General features: G+C 50.7%; 1 protein-coding gene across 1 annotated transcript in view; it reads right to left on the reverse strand.

Moving 5' to 3' along the window:
• Positions 1–5,398: 5,398 nt before the first annotated feature.
• Positions 5,399–14,032, reverse strand: part of LOC134650866 (monocarboxylate transporter 14-like) — a 56,997-nt gene continuing 48,363 nt past the window's right edge. The window contains exons 5-6 of the mRNA XM_063505801.1: positions 13,669–13,827; positions 5,399–5,613 (exon numbers count right to left, since the gene is read on the reverse strand). Coding sequence (XP_063361871.1) covers positions 5,399–5,613; positions 13,669–13,827 — 374 coding nt within the window. The remainder of the gene's footprint in view (positions 5,614–13,668; positions 13,828–14,032) is intronic.

Raw genomic sequence — 14,032 nt, forward strand, 5'->3', positions numbered from 1 at the left:
AGTGCTGCAGACATTTTGGACTAGTCATTGAGTTTTCACTTCTGTCGGCACTCCCGGAGTGCAACCCGTTGTTTTTCATACACTTTTTGTCTGATATACATCTCTGTATTGACATTTCACTGGGATATCAGTTATCCGCGACCACGACCAGTGAAACCTTAGTCGAAACGTCGGAAATAAAGATTACAAAATAAATTCGCGACAGACTTATTTATAAATATGTTTTAATGTGTTCAAAACATAAAAATGTATATTGTTACTTTGTATCATTAATGAAAAGTCTGACTCGCGCTACTTTTCGTAGGATTACCCACGAGGTTTTTGATCTGCATGACATTTAAACAATTTTTACATTAAAAGGACTCTAATTTAAAAATCGAACTATTAAAGTCATTTAGTTTAGAATAACTAGTTTTAATTTAAATGTCACGCAGCACTTTAGTTCGTGCGAGTTAAGAATGCAGTAAAATCATTGTCCGCCGGCCTAGCGACACTCGCAACCAATCAACGCGTTATATTACGCGAAACTCTGGGTAGGGGGCGCCACTCCCACAATTAGTCACAATCTAAGGGTCTACCGCAAACGAGTGAGTCGAAATTTTGTTATCTAACCTCTCTATCACTCTTGCATATTCGAGCGATAAAGAGGCAGATAGCTGTGTTTCGATTTCGCGTTTCCCGGTAGGCCCTTTGTAAACAAACCGCCTTGATGTATTCATGTCATATTTTATTGTCTGTGAAAACAGTTTTGGGCACAGTATGTATTTAAGGTACTCTATGGTTTACTAAGGGCGTTAGTGCTGCACTCTGGCGGTAAAACATTGCAGTAATACTCCCTATTAGAAAGTATGCCTTCAACTGGTCACTGTGAACTTGACTTTCTAAGAACGATTTCATTGGTTACGGGCGTAATCAATAAATAAATATTAGGGGACACCTTACACACATCAACCTAGCCCCAAACTAAGCAAAGCTTGTACTATGGCTGCTAGGCGACGATATGCATACTTATATAGATAAATACATATGTAACGCGAACTTTCCCAAATACATTAATACGCTATGTTTAGTTCGTATGATCTCTTACTAGATGGCGCTAGTAGTCCTCGATTTCGACGTAAACATTAGCGATATTTTATCTTTCCCGTAGTTTTAAAAATCCAAAACCTTGCGTAACCTGTGTTAAGTGTTGCCTAGATTTTTTGAGTACACATAACGAATGTGCAAACTAAGATTAATGTAAATTAGTTAGCCTTCAGTTCCTATGCAAACCATAGTTCACGGTACCCACAAAAGATGGCGTTACTAATATCCAATGTTTGATCTTAATCCTAGTTTTCCTGGAGCCTTAAAATTATGACTTCACGCATTTCGTAACACTTGTATTTTTACCAAAACGTAGCAAATGTATAGATATAGATTAATGTCATTTTGTCAACCCATACATATGTAATTCACCTATGTGCACAGAGATGGCGTTAGTAGGCCTATGTTATTTCGTTTCTGAAACCTGTAAAAAATACAGAACATCATGTAACATGTTCCTAAAAATATAGCGAATGTATCAAAATAGTTTAACATATAAAAACAACGCGCATGTTCGTACAACTTTGGTTACCAAATCACTCACTAGATGTCACTGTACAGTGCGCATAGCCATCCTACATGGCGGTGTTAAGATTTTTCCTAGAATAAGGACCCGATGCACCTAATTTAGTAATTGTTGAGAATAAGTTAGGCGTCATTAGGCGAACGGACTGCGTACCCTTTGGGACCTTTCTGGACCTTCTTGACAAACCAAATCCTCGTCACCACCTCCCCTAGGCGCTCGACTGCTGTCCTGTCTTGGACGCTGCTCGGCCTTAGGCTATTAGTTTAGTTAGTCTAGCCAGTTACATAGTTCCTGTACCTTGTAATTAGCGCCGACTGTTGATTAATATACGGCTATCTGCCTTCGACTCAGTGTTTCTCTTCGCTCCTCATCGCGCGCCCCGCTCTCGGAGAAAACTACTCTTACAAGTATGTATATAAGCATATACACAGAAGACACCCATGACTCAGGAACAAATATTTGTGTACATCCCACAAATAAATACCCTTACCGGGATTCGAACCCAGCACCATCGGCTTCACAGGCAGGGTCACTACCCACTAGGCCAGACCGGTCGTCACAATGATGATTTAACTGCATTCTTAACGCGAACTATAAATAATTTCTAAGATAATAATCAGTTATGTTTATGTCAGTGCCGTTCTAGGCCTCTATTTCGTGTCATAAGCGAACAATATTACGTAACGGCTAAACGAAATACAGTAGCACCCCCATAATACGATTTTCCGCATAAATGGAAGTTGCATATTTTCTTCTGAATTATACAGTGCTTTAGTTTATAACTGTTATGCTGTATAACTTTATGTAATAATAATAAAATAAAAATAAACGCATATTTTGCACTGGTTCATTTGTTTAAAAAAATCCTGGTTAATACGCTCGCTTCAGACGCGTTTTTCTCGTTTAAGAATCTTCTTAAGTGGGTTTTATTATACAATATTCATTTGTAAATTTTGCTTTTTCAATATCTTGTTATTTAGTCAAACATAGCCCTTTAAAGTTGTATTTTAAACCTACATTTGTCTTTCTTTATCACTTTCATATATAAAACTACTCCGGGTTCGTTTTTTTACTTTAGGTACGTAATTTGACTTCCCTACCGTCATAATAAATTACCTTTTACAATTCCTAATCTACAATTACAAAAGGGTTATTTTAAACTGTTAAACAAGGTTGTTACCTTTCGCCATAGAGAAAAAAATACATAGAGTGCTCACTCCATACATCAGTTTTAGTAACAAAAAGACTATTAGCATCTAGCATCGAGTAGCGGAACTATCAGTACTGCTACTTGACAATAGATGTAGCACCGACCGGAAAGTCTTATGCTGTTGAGATAAGACTTTCCGGTCGGTGCTACATCTATTGTCAAGTAGCAGTAATGATAGTTCCGCTACTCGATGCTAGATGTAGACACTGAAATTAATAGTCTGAACTGATGTATGGAGTGAGCACTCTTGTCTTTATTTCTCTATGCTTTCGCTGGGTGATAATACGTTTGTGCCACACGCCACTTACATTGGTTTACAGGAGAGCGAAAAGAAGCAAAAAAAATAATTTCTCGAAAAGTTTTACATTTAGGAAATATTGAACTTATTTATCATTTAGGCACAAATGTTTACTATTTATAGTACTATACAAATATTGTGAATATAGTAATAATCATGAAATAAAAGCACTTTTATTACTGCCATATCCGTTTTGATGAGTAAATGTTAAACGTACAATGTATGATATGACACAAAAGTTTTGGATATGTCACACTTTTGTGACAATTTTCTGTTAACAGAGTGTAATTATCCTATAGTAAAATATGGATATGTCACAAACGTATTCTTAGCCGGCGCTTTTATGAGAGATGGCACACCGCTTGCGTGACGTGTGTGTGCGCGGTTCAAACATTTTAGCGCACGTCTGTATATTACAACACGCACGTGCACGTTACGCATACGCAGCCAGTGTGCTCTGGCCTAAGTTTAGACATAGATAAATATAGTAAGACAAGAGTGCTCACTCCATACATCAGTTCAGACTATTAATTTCAGTTTCTACATCTAGCATCGAGTAGTGGAACTATCAGTACTGCTACTTGACAATAGATGTAGCACCGACCGGAAAGTCTTATCTCAACAGCATAAGACTTTCCGGTCGGTGCTACATCTATTGTCAAGTAGCAGTACTGATAGTTCCGCTACTCGATGCTAGATGCTAATAGTCTTTTTGGTACTAAAATTGATGTATGGAGTGAGCACTCTATGTATTTTTTTCTCTATGGTTTAGACGAACTCTAGTTACATTTATCCGTTTCTCCAATTTCACAAAAACACCTAATGTCACTTTAATATTAATTCACATCACTCACAAGACACCGACGAGGTAGAATTGTTCGTTTACAACACAAATAATCTAGTAAAGACTGTTTCATTCCAAACATAGACAGATATAATCATACTATCTTTGTCTTACACTATTACTAGCACCCAAAAGAAAAGGATGAGTATAGTTTTCCCGGTTCTTGCTGACTGTCAAATTGGTTTCACCAACTATTTCGTGTTCAGTCGCCATCGCATATATCGGCGCGGCCGGGATGCTCAAAAATATCTGAACGCGCACTTTAAAGAGAGAGGCGTGTTCAGATATTTGTGAGCGCCTTGGCCGCTCGGATATCTCTAATGGCGACTGTTCTTTTCGACACTTATATTTATTTCTGTCAATTATTAATTGTAATATGATCAAGGCATTTCTGGAGTCCAGAATTCTAATCTACAGCTTCCGGGCTAGCACATGATTGACGCGACAGTATCTCGCTGCGAGAAAAGACTACCCATCCCTCTTTAATTAATACAGTTAGAAAAAGACGGGTAGTCTATCTCGCCTACTCTGATCTATTGGGGTTCGATAAATTTTAGTAATCAGTTTTTTTTAACACATGCAATTGCACTTAGCATCTTTCAATGATCAAGTTTCATTTTACAATCGATTCGTTGCTCCTTTTGTCCAGTCGAATCGAAGCGTCCAAAGCGCTCACAAATATCCGAACACGCCTCTATTGTCAAAGCGTTAAAGTGCTTGTTCAGATATTTTTGGCCGCATTGGCCGCTCAAATAATCTGATGGCGATTATCCACTTGCGCATGCGTTATGAGAATCTCATATGACTCGTATCATACAAGTATATTTCTCATTTAAAAATCACATTCAGACAGATAATTTCTGCTAAGGGGATCACAATTGGATCGCCCATTTCTTAATATCGAACGATAACAGTAGAACGATATCGGATATACCGATAAACACCGGCCAGGTCGACGCTCTTACTTTTACGTTAGAAAAAAATATATTGCCTCGTTTCGATTCATTATAAAATACAATTTTAGACGCAAAGTTTTTCTTGACTGTATTAGAATAACAACCCCAACGATGCCGGATATACCGATAAACACCGGCCAGGTCGAGACTCTTATTTAGGCGTTGGAAAAAAAATACAGTTTTAGACGCCAAGTTTTTCATTCCACTTGACTCTATTCGTTTTAGGCGTCGGTAAAAAATCTATAATTTTTCGAATTTTCAGACGCCTAATTTCCCATTCTGCTTAATAACCCCATTAACTTTAGTCTCCTCAGGGGGTTGTTTGTCTTGTTCTGTAGGTTTCCGCATCTCGTTATACTTGCGAGCTCGGTTGTACACGGGTAGGATGAGTAGAACGATGCCGGATATACCGATAAACACCGGCCAGATCGAGGCTCTTGTTTAGGCGTTGGAAAAAATTCTATAATTTTTCGAATTTTTAGACGCCCAATTTCCCATTATGCTTAATAACCCCATTAACTTTAGGCTCCTCGGGGGGTTGTTTGTCTTGTTCTGTAGGTTTCCGCATCTCGTTATACTTGCGAGCTCGGTTGTACACGGGTAGGATGAGTAGAACGATGCCGGATATGCCGATGAATATTCCGGCCATGTAGAAGGACAGGTCATAGGAGTTGGTTATGTCAAACACCCAGCCTGGAATGAGATGATGGCATGTTAATATGTGAACAAGGCAAGTCATGTGAGGAGAATAGATGTATGAATAGCATGGCCCAAATTTTTTTTTTTTTTTTTTGTTGCAGCAAAACAAAAGGGTTCTGGCTCAGTAATACGCTCCACTCTTTCGGGTGAAGCACTGATAATTCTGCTAGAACCCAGATCAATATAAGTTGTAATTTTTTTCATTAGGAATATCTTTCTTTCTATCTAACAAAAGTGTCGTTAAAAATTAAACAAACGAAACGTATTATCTAATTTAAACTGCCGGGAGTCATACAGACAGTTTTAGTCACTAGCGCGACATGTTTCAGAGAGCCTGTCACCATTTTCAAGCACTAACAGTGCATGAGTAGCGTTCATGATAGCTGCGCGTTGCCACAAAATAGATACAGTACAGAAGTCAATCACATGTATGTACTTCACTTTTCATACCTACGCTCGGCGGTCGCTCTAGGGTTGTCAACTATGATTTATGCACAAAAAACTATCGTGATAGTGGCACTCGTATCTAGTAGTGGCCGGGGCGGGGTGCATACCTACCTACCTAATTGTTCTGTTTAACGTTAAAACGAACCATCGAAATACAAGCAGATACCTACTTACCTCTCTGAAACCACTGGTAGCTTAAAAAACGACAATTCATCGTTTTATGTTGGATTCAAACAACCGTCCATTGAACAGTTATAATAACTTTTTTTTTGTTTCTCCATTATTCCACAAAAAAGTTGACAGACGCGTGTCTCAAGCGGATGGCACTCGCGCTCGCACTGGTCCCAACCGGTCCGAGATATCGTGTCCGTGAGCAGTGTCTATGTGTGCGTTGCTCGAGGGCACTTTGTATGTAGATTGATTTCTGTACTGTATCTATTTTGTGGCGTTGCGCAGTCGTCAGGTATGAGATCCGAGAGATTCAAGAACAGTCCAATGAGATCAGCGACTCCCAACATCTTTTCCAAGATGGTTTCGGTGAAGGTAAGTCTGCTGATACAGTCAGTGGGGAGACACTCCTGTCTTTGGGCAAAATTAGGGTTGACCTAGGTCTGTGTTAGGTCTCCCCCTCGAAGTGCTGCCACCTTGCCGTGGTGGGGGGGCTTGCGTGTCTCAATGATCCTCGGGGCTACGCCGGACAGGGCTACCCATACCAGACAGGCCTGGGGTGAGAGACCAGACAAAGAGCGGCACATGACGGTTCTCCCCGCGTCCCTCTGACGGAGCAGAGGGCGCAGGGGAAGTACATAGGGTGGGCGGGCCTGGCCTGAGATGTGTGTGGATCTCACGAGGCCAGGTACCCGCGACGGAGGCACGCACGGTGGTGGTGCGCGTGCACCGTGTTTGAAGGAGCCCTAATATTGGGCAGCGGCCGCCTTTCGAGCGGCGTGGGATGGCGGGCCTTCAAGGCTCGCGGCGCGACGGGTCTGGCAGTTGCAGTCATGCGACTGCTGGGTGAGTTTTGGCTCCCCGTCGGGCAACCCGTAACCCGCACTGAGCCGGCCGGGGGTGCTGCTCATTGAGAGTAGCACCGCGTGGAAGAAAACCACTATAATAAATTACCCCAATCCCAAGGTGAGCAATCGCGCCGATGGGATGCGTGGCTGGAGGGAGTCCAGTCCCGAGCGTGCGGGGGAGCCCACCCCTTAAAAAAAGCTAATCATGGAGATCGGCAACTTTAAAATTCTCCGGGCGGGTACCCAATCCCGTTCACTCGCTTCGGCGGGTGAGAGCCCCGTCGTATACGGAGGGGGCAAAAGTTGCTTCGTGGGCCGGCGGGATGCCGGCTCTCGTGAACACGACATTGGCTATGAACAAACGGAACTCGATTACGCAAGCGATATGGATATTTTGCGGATGAGGGGAGGAAACTCTGAGGACGAGGAGGAAAGGGTCTTTTTCCCGCGAAGCTCCTTGGCGCGTTCGCCCGTGCAGGGGCCTGTCCCTGCACAGGCGAACGTGTCACAGCACAGTCAATGTGTGGACTATCCAAGCCCACGCATTGACCTCAGCTTGCCCGAGCTGCAGATTCCTCCGTTTGGAGGGGTTGACGTCCTAACAGAGGCAAGGGACAGGCAGGGCCGCTTTATACGGCGTGCGCCAAGTGCAACTCCGAGCACCGCCACAGAAGTAGGGGCAAGACAGGAGGAGCCACGCGCACTACTGGCGCTCGAGGGAGGCCGTGAGGCCAGGTTCGAGAGGGTCGCCAAAGTCCTCCTGACCCGAATAGACCCAGGGATTCTAGCGGGAGGGGGGGGTGACTCGGACGGCACCATGTACACGGTGCGGTCCAGCCCGTCGCCGGTGACTCCCCCCCCCCCTAGTCGCCATGGGAACCCGACCACGGAACGTCAAGGAACCGACGTGGAGGGGAAGGCTCCAACGGGCAACCCCAGAAACCGGGGAAAGGGAAAGGTGCGCCCACGGATGCCGACCCCACTCAAACCCGCGGGCCCAGTGCCAATTTCGGACGTGGAGACAACGGAGGGTGAAGAGTGGAGTGGTGGGAGGATGTGGCAGGACCGCCCAGAAAAAAGACCTCGACCATCCGACTCGGACTCTATGCCAGGCTCCAGCGGAGATGAGGGACGCCGTTCAACCGGCAGCGGGGGCTCATCCCAAGCCTCTAAACGCCGGGGCCGCCCCCCCACGACTGGGAATTACATGGGCATGGCTAAGGCAAGAGAAGCTTATAACCGTGCCCTCCGGGAAGAGGCTCGCCTCGAGGCGGAGAAAGAGCTGGAACAAATGGAAATCCGAACGCGGCAAGGGTTCCGCAAAGACACCATTCCTCGGCCTGGGGCGAACCCCGAAGAAGAGCCCGGCATACGGGACCTGAGACGACAGGTCGCGGATAGTGTGGCTGTCATCGAAAGGGTGGCAGCCACATCAAAGAATCTGAAGGGCCCGTACATCCGCCGCCTAAAAGACGCCTCGTCGGCAATCACGGATGCGTTTGCTGAACTCAGCCAACGCACAGCCACCGAGGAAACGACGCGGCTTCAGGCCGACAACGACCGGCTGAGGGGGGAGATGGCCAGTCTCCGAAAAGAAATGGCCGAAATTAAGGCCCAAATGGAGGCGATGCGTCAGCAGGGCAGTGCTGCATCCTCCCTACCCGGACAGGATAGGAGTTCGAAGACGGTGGCCGAACAGAGCAAAACCTCGGCGCCTCTGACGAAGGAGATCTGTCGCGTGGTCATGGCCCAGGTGACGTCGTACCTGGACGCCCACATGACCACAATCAAAGACAGACTCCTCCCTCCGTCCGGCGCGAGGCTCGCGGGCGCTTCCTCGAAGGCCCTGGTCTCGCCTATGGTGCCTGCAAAGGGACCTTCCTCCTCAGGCTCTGTGGGGAGGGAGAAGAAGAAGCCCCGGAAGGGAAGCTCCGCCCAGGAAATCCCGGCCCCGGTAATGCCAGGCTCCGCCGCTGCTGCGCTGGCGCCTGCACCTGCCACGTCAACCTGGTCCGAGGTTGTAAAGAAGGGGAAAAAGGGAAAGCCCAAGGGTGCAAAAAAGGAGGTGAGCCCGAATACGAACAAGGCTCCACCAAAGAAAGCCCGGAAGCTTCGCCTTCCTAACACATCAGCGGTGGTGCTGACACTGATACCCCAGGCCGATAGCAGCACGAGCTACGCCGCCGTACTCAACGAGGCTAAAAGCAAGGTCGACATTGACTCGATGGGGATCGCGGGTGTTCGGATCCGAAGGACCGCCACGGATGCCCGCGCCTTCGAGATCCCCGGAGCGGCGAGCGGCCAAAAGGCAGATGATCTGGCCGCCAAACTGCGGGAGGTACTGGACCCTGCCCTGGTCCGTATATCTAGGCCCACCAAATGCGCGGAGATGCGCATCTCGGGCCTGGACGACTCCGTACTTTCCTCGGAAGTGGTGGCGGCGGTAGCAAAGGAAGGTGGCTGCGCAGAGGAGGACATCAAGTCCGGGGAGGTCACGCTCGGCCCTTCGGGGTTGGGTACGGTGTGGCTGCGGTGTCCTATCGCAGCTGCCAAAAAGGTGGCGCAGGGCGGACGGGTCCGCGTGGGGTGGGTGTCGGCGCAGGTCAGACTGCTCGACAGTCGGCCCACGCGATGCTTCCGATGCTTGGAAGTGGGTGCGTGCGAAGTGCAAGTCGGAGGTGGATCGGAGCCTTATATGTTACCGTTGCAGTGGGACGGGCCATATCGCGCGTGACTGCAATGCCACCGCGCATTGCTCATTGTGCGCCGCTGCGGGCATCCGTGCAGACCATAGGGTGGGAAGCAAAACATGCAACCCACCCAAACGGAAGAAAACTGCTGCAGGTGGCCCCGGAGCCTCTACGCAGCCAAGTCCCCCACGAAGGCCTGAGCCTGGGGTCGAGGAGGATCGGACGGCCAATGGCTAGGAATGGCCGTCCGGTATCTGCAGGCGAATATCAACCATTCCGCCAGAGCTCAAGACCTCCTGCTCCAAAGCATGGCGGAGTGGTTGATACATGTCGCGGTGGTGGCAGAGCCCTACTCTGTGCCCCCGAGGGACAACTGGGCTGGTGACAGGGATGGCCTAGTAGCGGTTGTCACGCAGGCCCAAGCTAATGCGCCGCGTCACCAAAACGTCACCAGAGGCCACGGCTTTGTCGCCACACTATTAGGAGACACGATGGTGGTCGGGGCGTATTTCTCGCCAAACAGGAGACTGGCCGAGTTCGAGTCATTCCTGGATGAGGTGGGCTCTCTGATCGGCAGCAGTCGCCCGGGGCTGGTGCTCGTCGCTGGAGACTTTAACGCCAAGTCCACGACATGGGGATCCCCAGCGACGGACGCGAGAGGGCAGGCCATGGAAGAATGGGCGGTCGAAGTGGGGTTGCAGATCCTCAACAGGGGGTCGACACACACGTGCGTGCGACAGCGGGGCGGGTCAATTGTGGATCTAACAATGGCCAGCCCTGCTCTCGCACGGCGCGTAATGGGGTGGGGAGTGAGGGTAGACGTGGAGACGCTGTCGGATCATCGCTACATTCGATTCGATGTCTCCACGTTCCCTGCCACTCCAAGGGGTGTCGGTCGACCCACTGCGGGGGAAGGGCCGCGCTGGAAACTGCGCAAACTCGACCAAGAAATGGCCAAAGAGGCAGCGATTGTCGAGGGGTGGCAGGCCGGGCCTAGGCCCATCGGTGAAGTCGACGCCGAGGCGGAGCGGCAGGTTGCTGCTCTCCAGCGCATATGCGATGCAGCAATGCCCCGAGCAAAGGCGACTCCGCCGCGGCGCCGGCTTTACTGGTGGCGCGAGGAGCTTCGCGAGGCACGAAGCGGATGCACAGCTGCGCGCCGCCAATACACCAGGAGCAGACGGAGAAGGATACGCGATCCTGCCAGGGAGGATGAGCTCTACGCCGCCTACCGAGCCAAATGCCACGCCCTGCAGGCAGGCATCGCACAGGCTAGGGAAGCGGCGTGGAAGGAGTGGCTGGAGACGCTGGACCGGGACCCATGGGGACGCCCTTACAAAACTGTAAGGGCAAAACTCCGGCCTTGGGCCCCTCCGCTAACCAGCAGCCTTGAGCCGGACCTCTTAGGACGAATCCTTACTGGTCTGTTCCCTGAAAGAGGTGTATGGCATCCGCCAGCGATGGGTGGGAACGCTACCAGCACTGCGGCAGAGGAGGACATACCTCCTGTCACAGAGGGGGAACTCGGGGCAGCGGTGTTAAGGCTCCGGCTGAAAAACAGCGCCCCCGGACTTGACGGTGTGCCCGGACGTGTCGTGGTGCTCGCGCTTGGTGAGCTGGAGGAGAGAGTGAGGGCCCTTTTCCGCGCATGTCTCCAACAAGGTCGGTTCCCGCGAAGCTGGAAGACCGGTAAGCTCGTCCTTCTTCAGAAGGACGGGCGCCCGGCTGAGTCGCCGTGGGCCTATCGCCCCATAGTCTTGCTTGACGAGATGGGCAAGCTCCTTGAGCGAGTGCTCGCGGCCCGTCTCGTCAGACACCTCGGGGAGGTAGGACCCGACTTGCACGAGTGCCAGTACGGCTTTCGGCGGGAAAGGTCGACCATTGATGCCATAGCGCGGTTGAGGGTCCTCGCCGATGGGGCAGTCTCACGGGGTGGAGTGCTGTTGGCAGTGTCGCTAGACATAGCGAATGCCTTCAACACTTTGCCCTTTGAGACTGTCAAGGAGGCACTGAAGTACCACGGTGTGCCCCACTATCTCAGAATAGTAGTCGAGGACTACTTCAGAGACCGGGCCATCACATACCCGACTCAAGCTGGGTGGGCAAGCAGGACGGTCACGTGCGGTGTCCCACAGGGGTCAGTCCTCGGACCACTCCTGTGGAACATCGGGTACGACTGGGTGCTTCGCGGTACCAACCTGCGGGGCGTCAACGTACTGTGTTACGCTGACGACACTCTCGTCACCGCAAAGGGGAGCACCCACAGGCAGGCCGTCCTGCTCGGCACAGCAGGGGTAGCTCACGTGGTGAGTCGCATTAGGGCCTTGGGACTCGAAGTGGCCCTCAACAAGTCCGAGGCTCTCTGTTTTCACGGGCCTCGAAACGCACCGCCTCCTGGGCTGGAAATAGTGGTCGGGGGAACCTCCATCGCCGTCGAGTCGACGGTGCGGTACCTAGGCATTGTCCTCGACGGTCGGTGGAGCTTCACTGAGCACTTTGCGCGGAAGGCGCCAAAATTGCTGGCCGCAGCCGGAGCACTCGGGGGACTGCTCCCGAACACCGGGGGACCGGGCAGCACATGCCGCCGCCTTTATCAGGGTGTTGTGCGCTCCATGGCACTCTATGGGGCCCCAATATGGGCAGAATCCCTGAACGCTCGGAACGTGGCCCTGTTGCGCAGACCCCAACGGGTTATAGCCACAAGAGCGATACGAGCGTACAGGACGGTCTCCTTTGAGGCGGCGACGTTGCTGGCCGGCAGCCCACCATGGGACCTGGAGGCTGGGGTCCTGGCGGCGGTGTATTGGCAAGTTGCGGAAGAGCGGGCGGCGGGAAATCGTCCACTTCCGGAGGAGATCAAGCTTTGGAGGGAGGAGGCCAAGGATGACCTTCTCCGGAGGTGGGATGAAAGGCTAGAAGCCCCGAGCGCAAGCCGCGAGGTGGTGGGCGCAGTACGCCCAGTCCTTAGGGACTGGTTGAAGCGCGACTTCGGGCCAATGACGTACCACTTGACACAGGTACTTACTGGGCACGGTTGCTTTGGTAGGTACCTGTGGCGAGTGGCACGACGAGAGGACACAGCGGTGTGCAAGCACTGTGACAGAGGTGAGGAGGACACGGCGCATCACACCCGCGCCGTATGCCCTGCGTGGGATGAACCGAGATCGGAGATGGCTGCGGTTCTTGGAGCGGACCTATCGCTGCCGGCAATAGCCAGTGCGATGGTCCGTAACAGAGGCACCTGGGAGGCGGTCGTCGCGTTCTGCGACGCTGTCATGTCCCTAAAGGAGGCGGCGGAGAGAGAGCGAGAGGACGATCCCCTCTCGCTCCCTATCCGCCGAAAAAGGACCGGGCGGAGGCGGGCCGCGTATGACCGCCGCTTGCCGCCCTAACTGGGACCTCGGGCAGGAGATCGGGGGGTCTCCTGCCTGACGAGAGTGTCCCGAGGCGGATAAGGCGCAAAAAGTGCACACCCAGGAGGGACAGTGGCAAAAGCCGCAATAGCCGAGCCCGCAAGGGCGACACGCACATGGCAGGGCCGAGGTAAGCGCCAAGCGTTCCCTTAGCCCTACCTCAGGCGGAGCGAGGGTACACCGAGGGGTTTTAGTGGGTAGGCCTCCCCCTAAGGGAGGAGAGTCCCACATAACTCCCGAACCCCCCCCCCCGGGGGCGGGAGTATGCGAAACGCATTTCCCCTCGTAAAAAAAAAAAGGTCTGTGTTAGGTCTCATCTCCCCTGCTAAAGGCGATCCGATGAGGTTGAGGCTGCATCAGCAGCAGCAGGCCGTACGCGTTGGTGAACTTCTTCAGGGTGATCTGCTCCACCAGGATGATGGACGTCAGGGAATGGCTGAGTAGACCTGATGTCTCCTAGGTCTGGGTTAGGTCTCATCTCACCTGCTAAAGGCGGTCCGATGAGGTTAGCGACGCCCTGCATCAGCAGCAGCAGGCCGTACGCGTTGGTGAACTTCTCCAGGGTGATCTGCTCCACCAAGATGATGGACGTCAGGGAGTAGTTGGCCGCGATGAACGCCCCGAAAAGCCCTGATGCTGACGCTGAAATGGCAAGGAATCTTATTCAGTGGGTGAATCAACATTTTCTTGTCACTCGTTGCCATGGTTACGTTCTCCTGGGTCTTTAAAACTTATAAACCCCTCCCATAGAGGGTTGTCTACCAAGCGTGTCAGAAGGTGGTGTACTAACAAACTATGCTGCTATTGTCTCTTGGCTGACCGGACAGAATAACAACAAGAAATAGTT

This window comes from Cydia amplana, chromosome 9 (assembly GCF_948474715.1).
Source record: "Cydia amplana chromosome 9, ilCydAmpl1.1, whole genome shotgun sequence".
NCBI lineage: Eukaryota > Metazoa > Arthropoda > Insecta > Lepidoptera > Tortricidae > Cydia > Cydia amplana.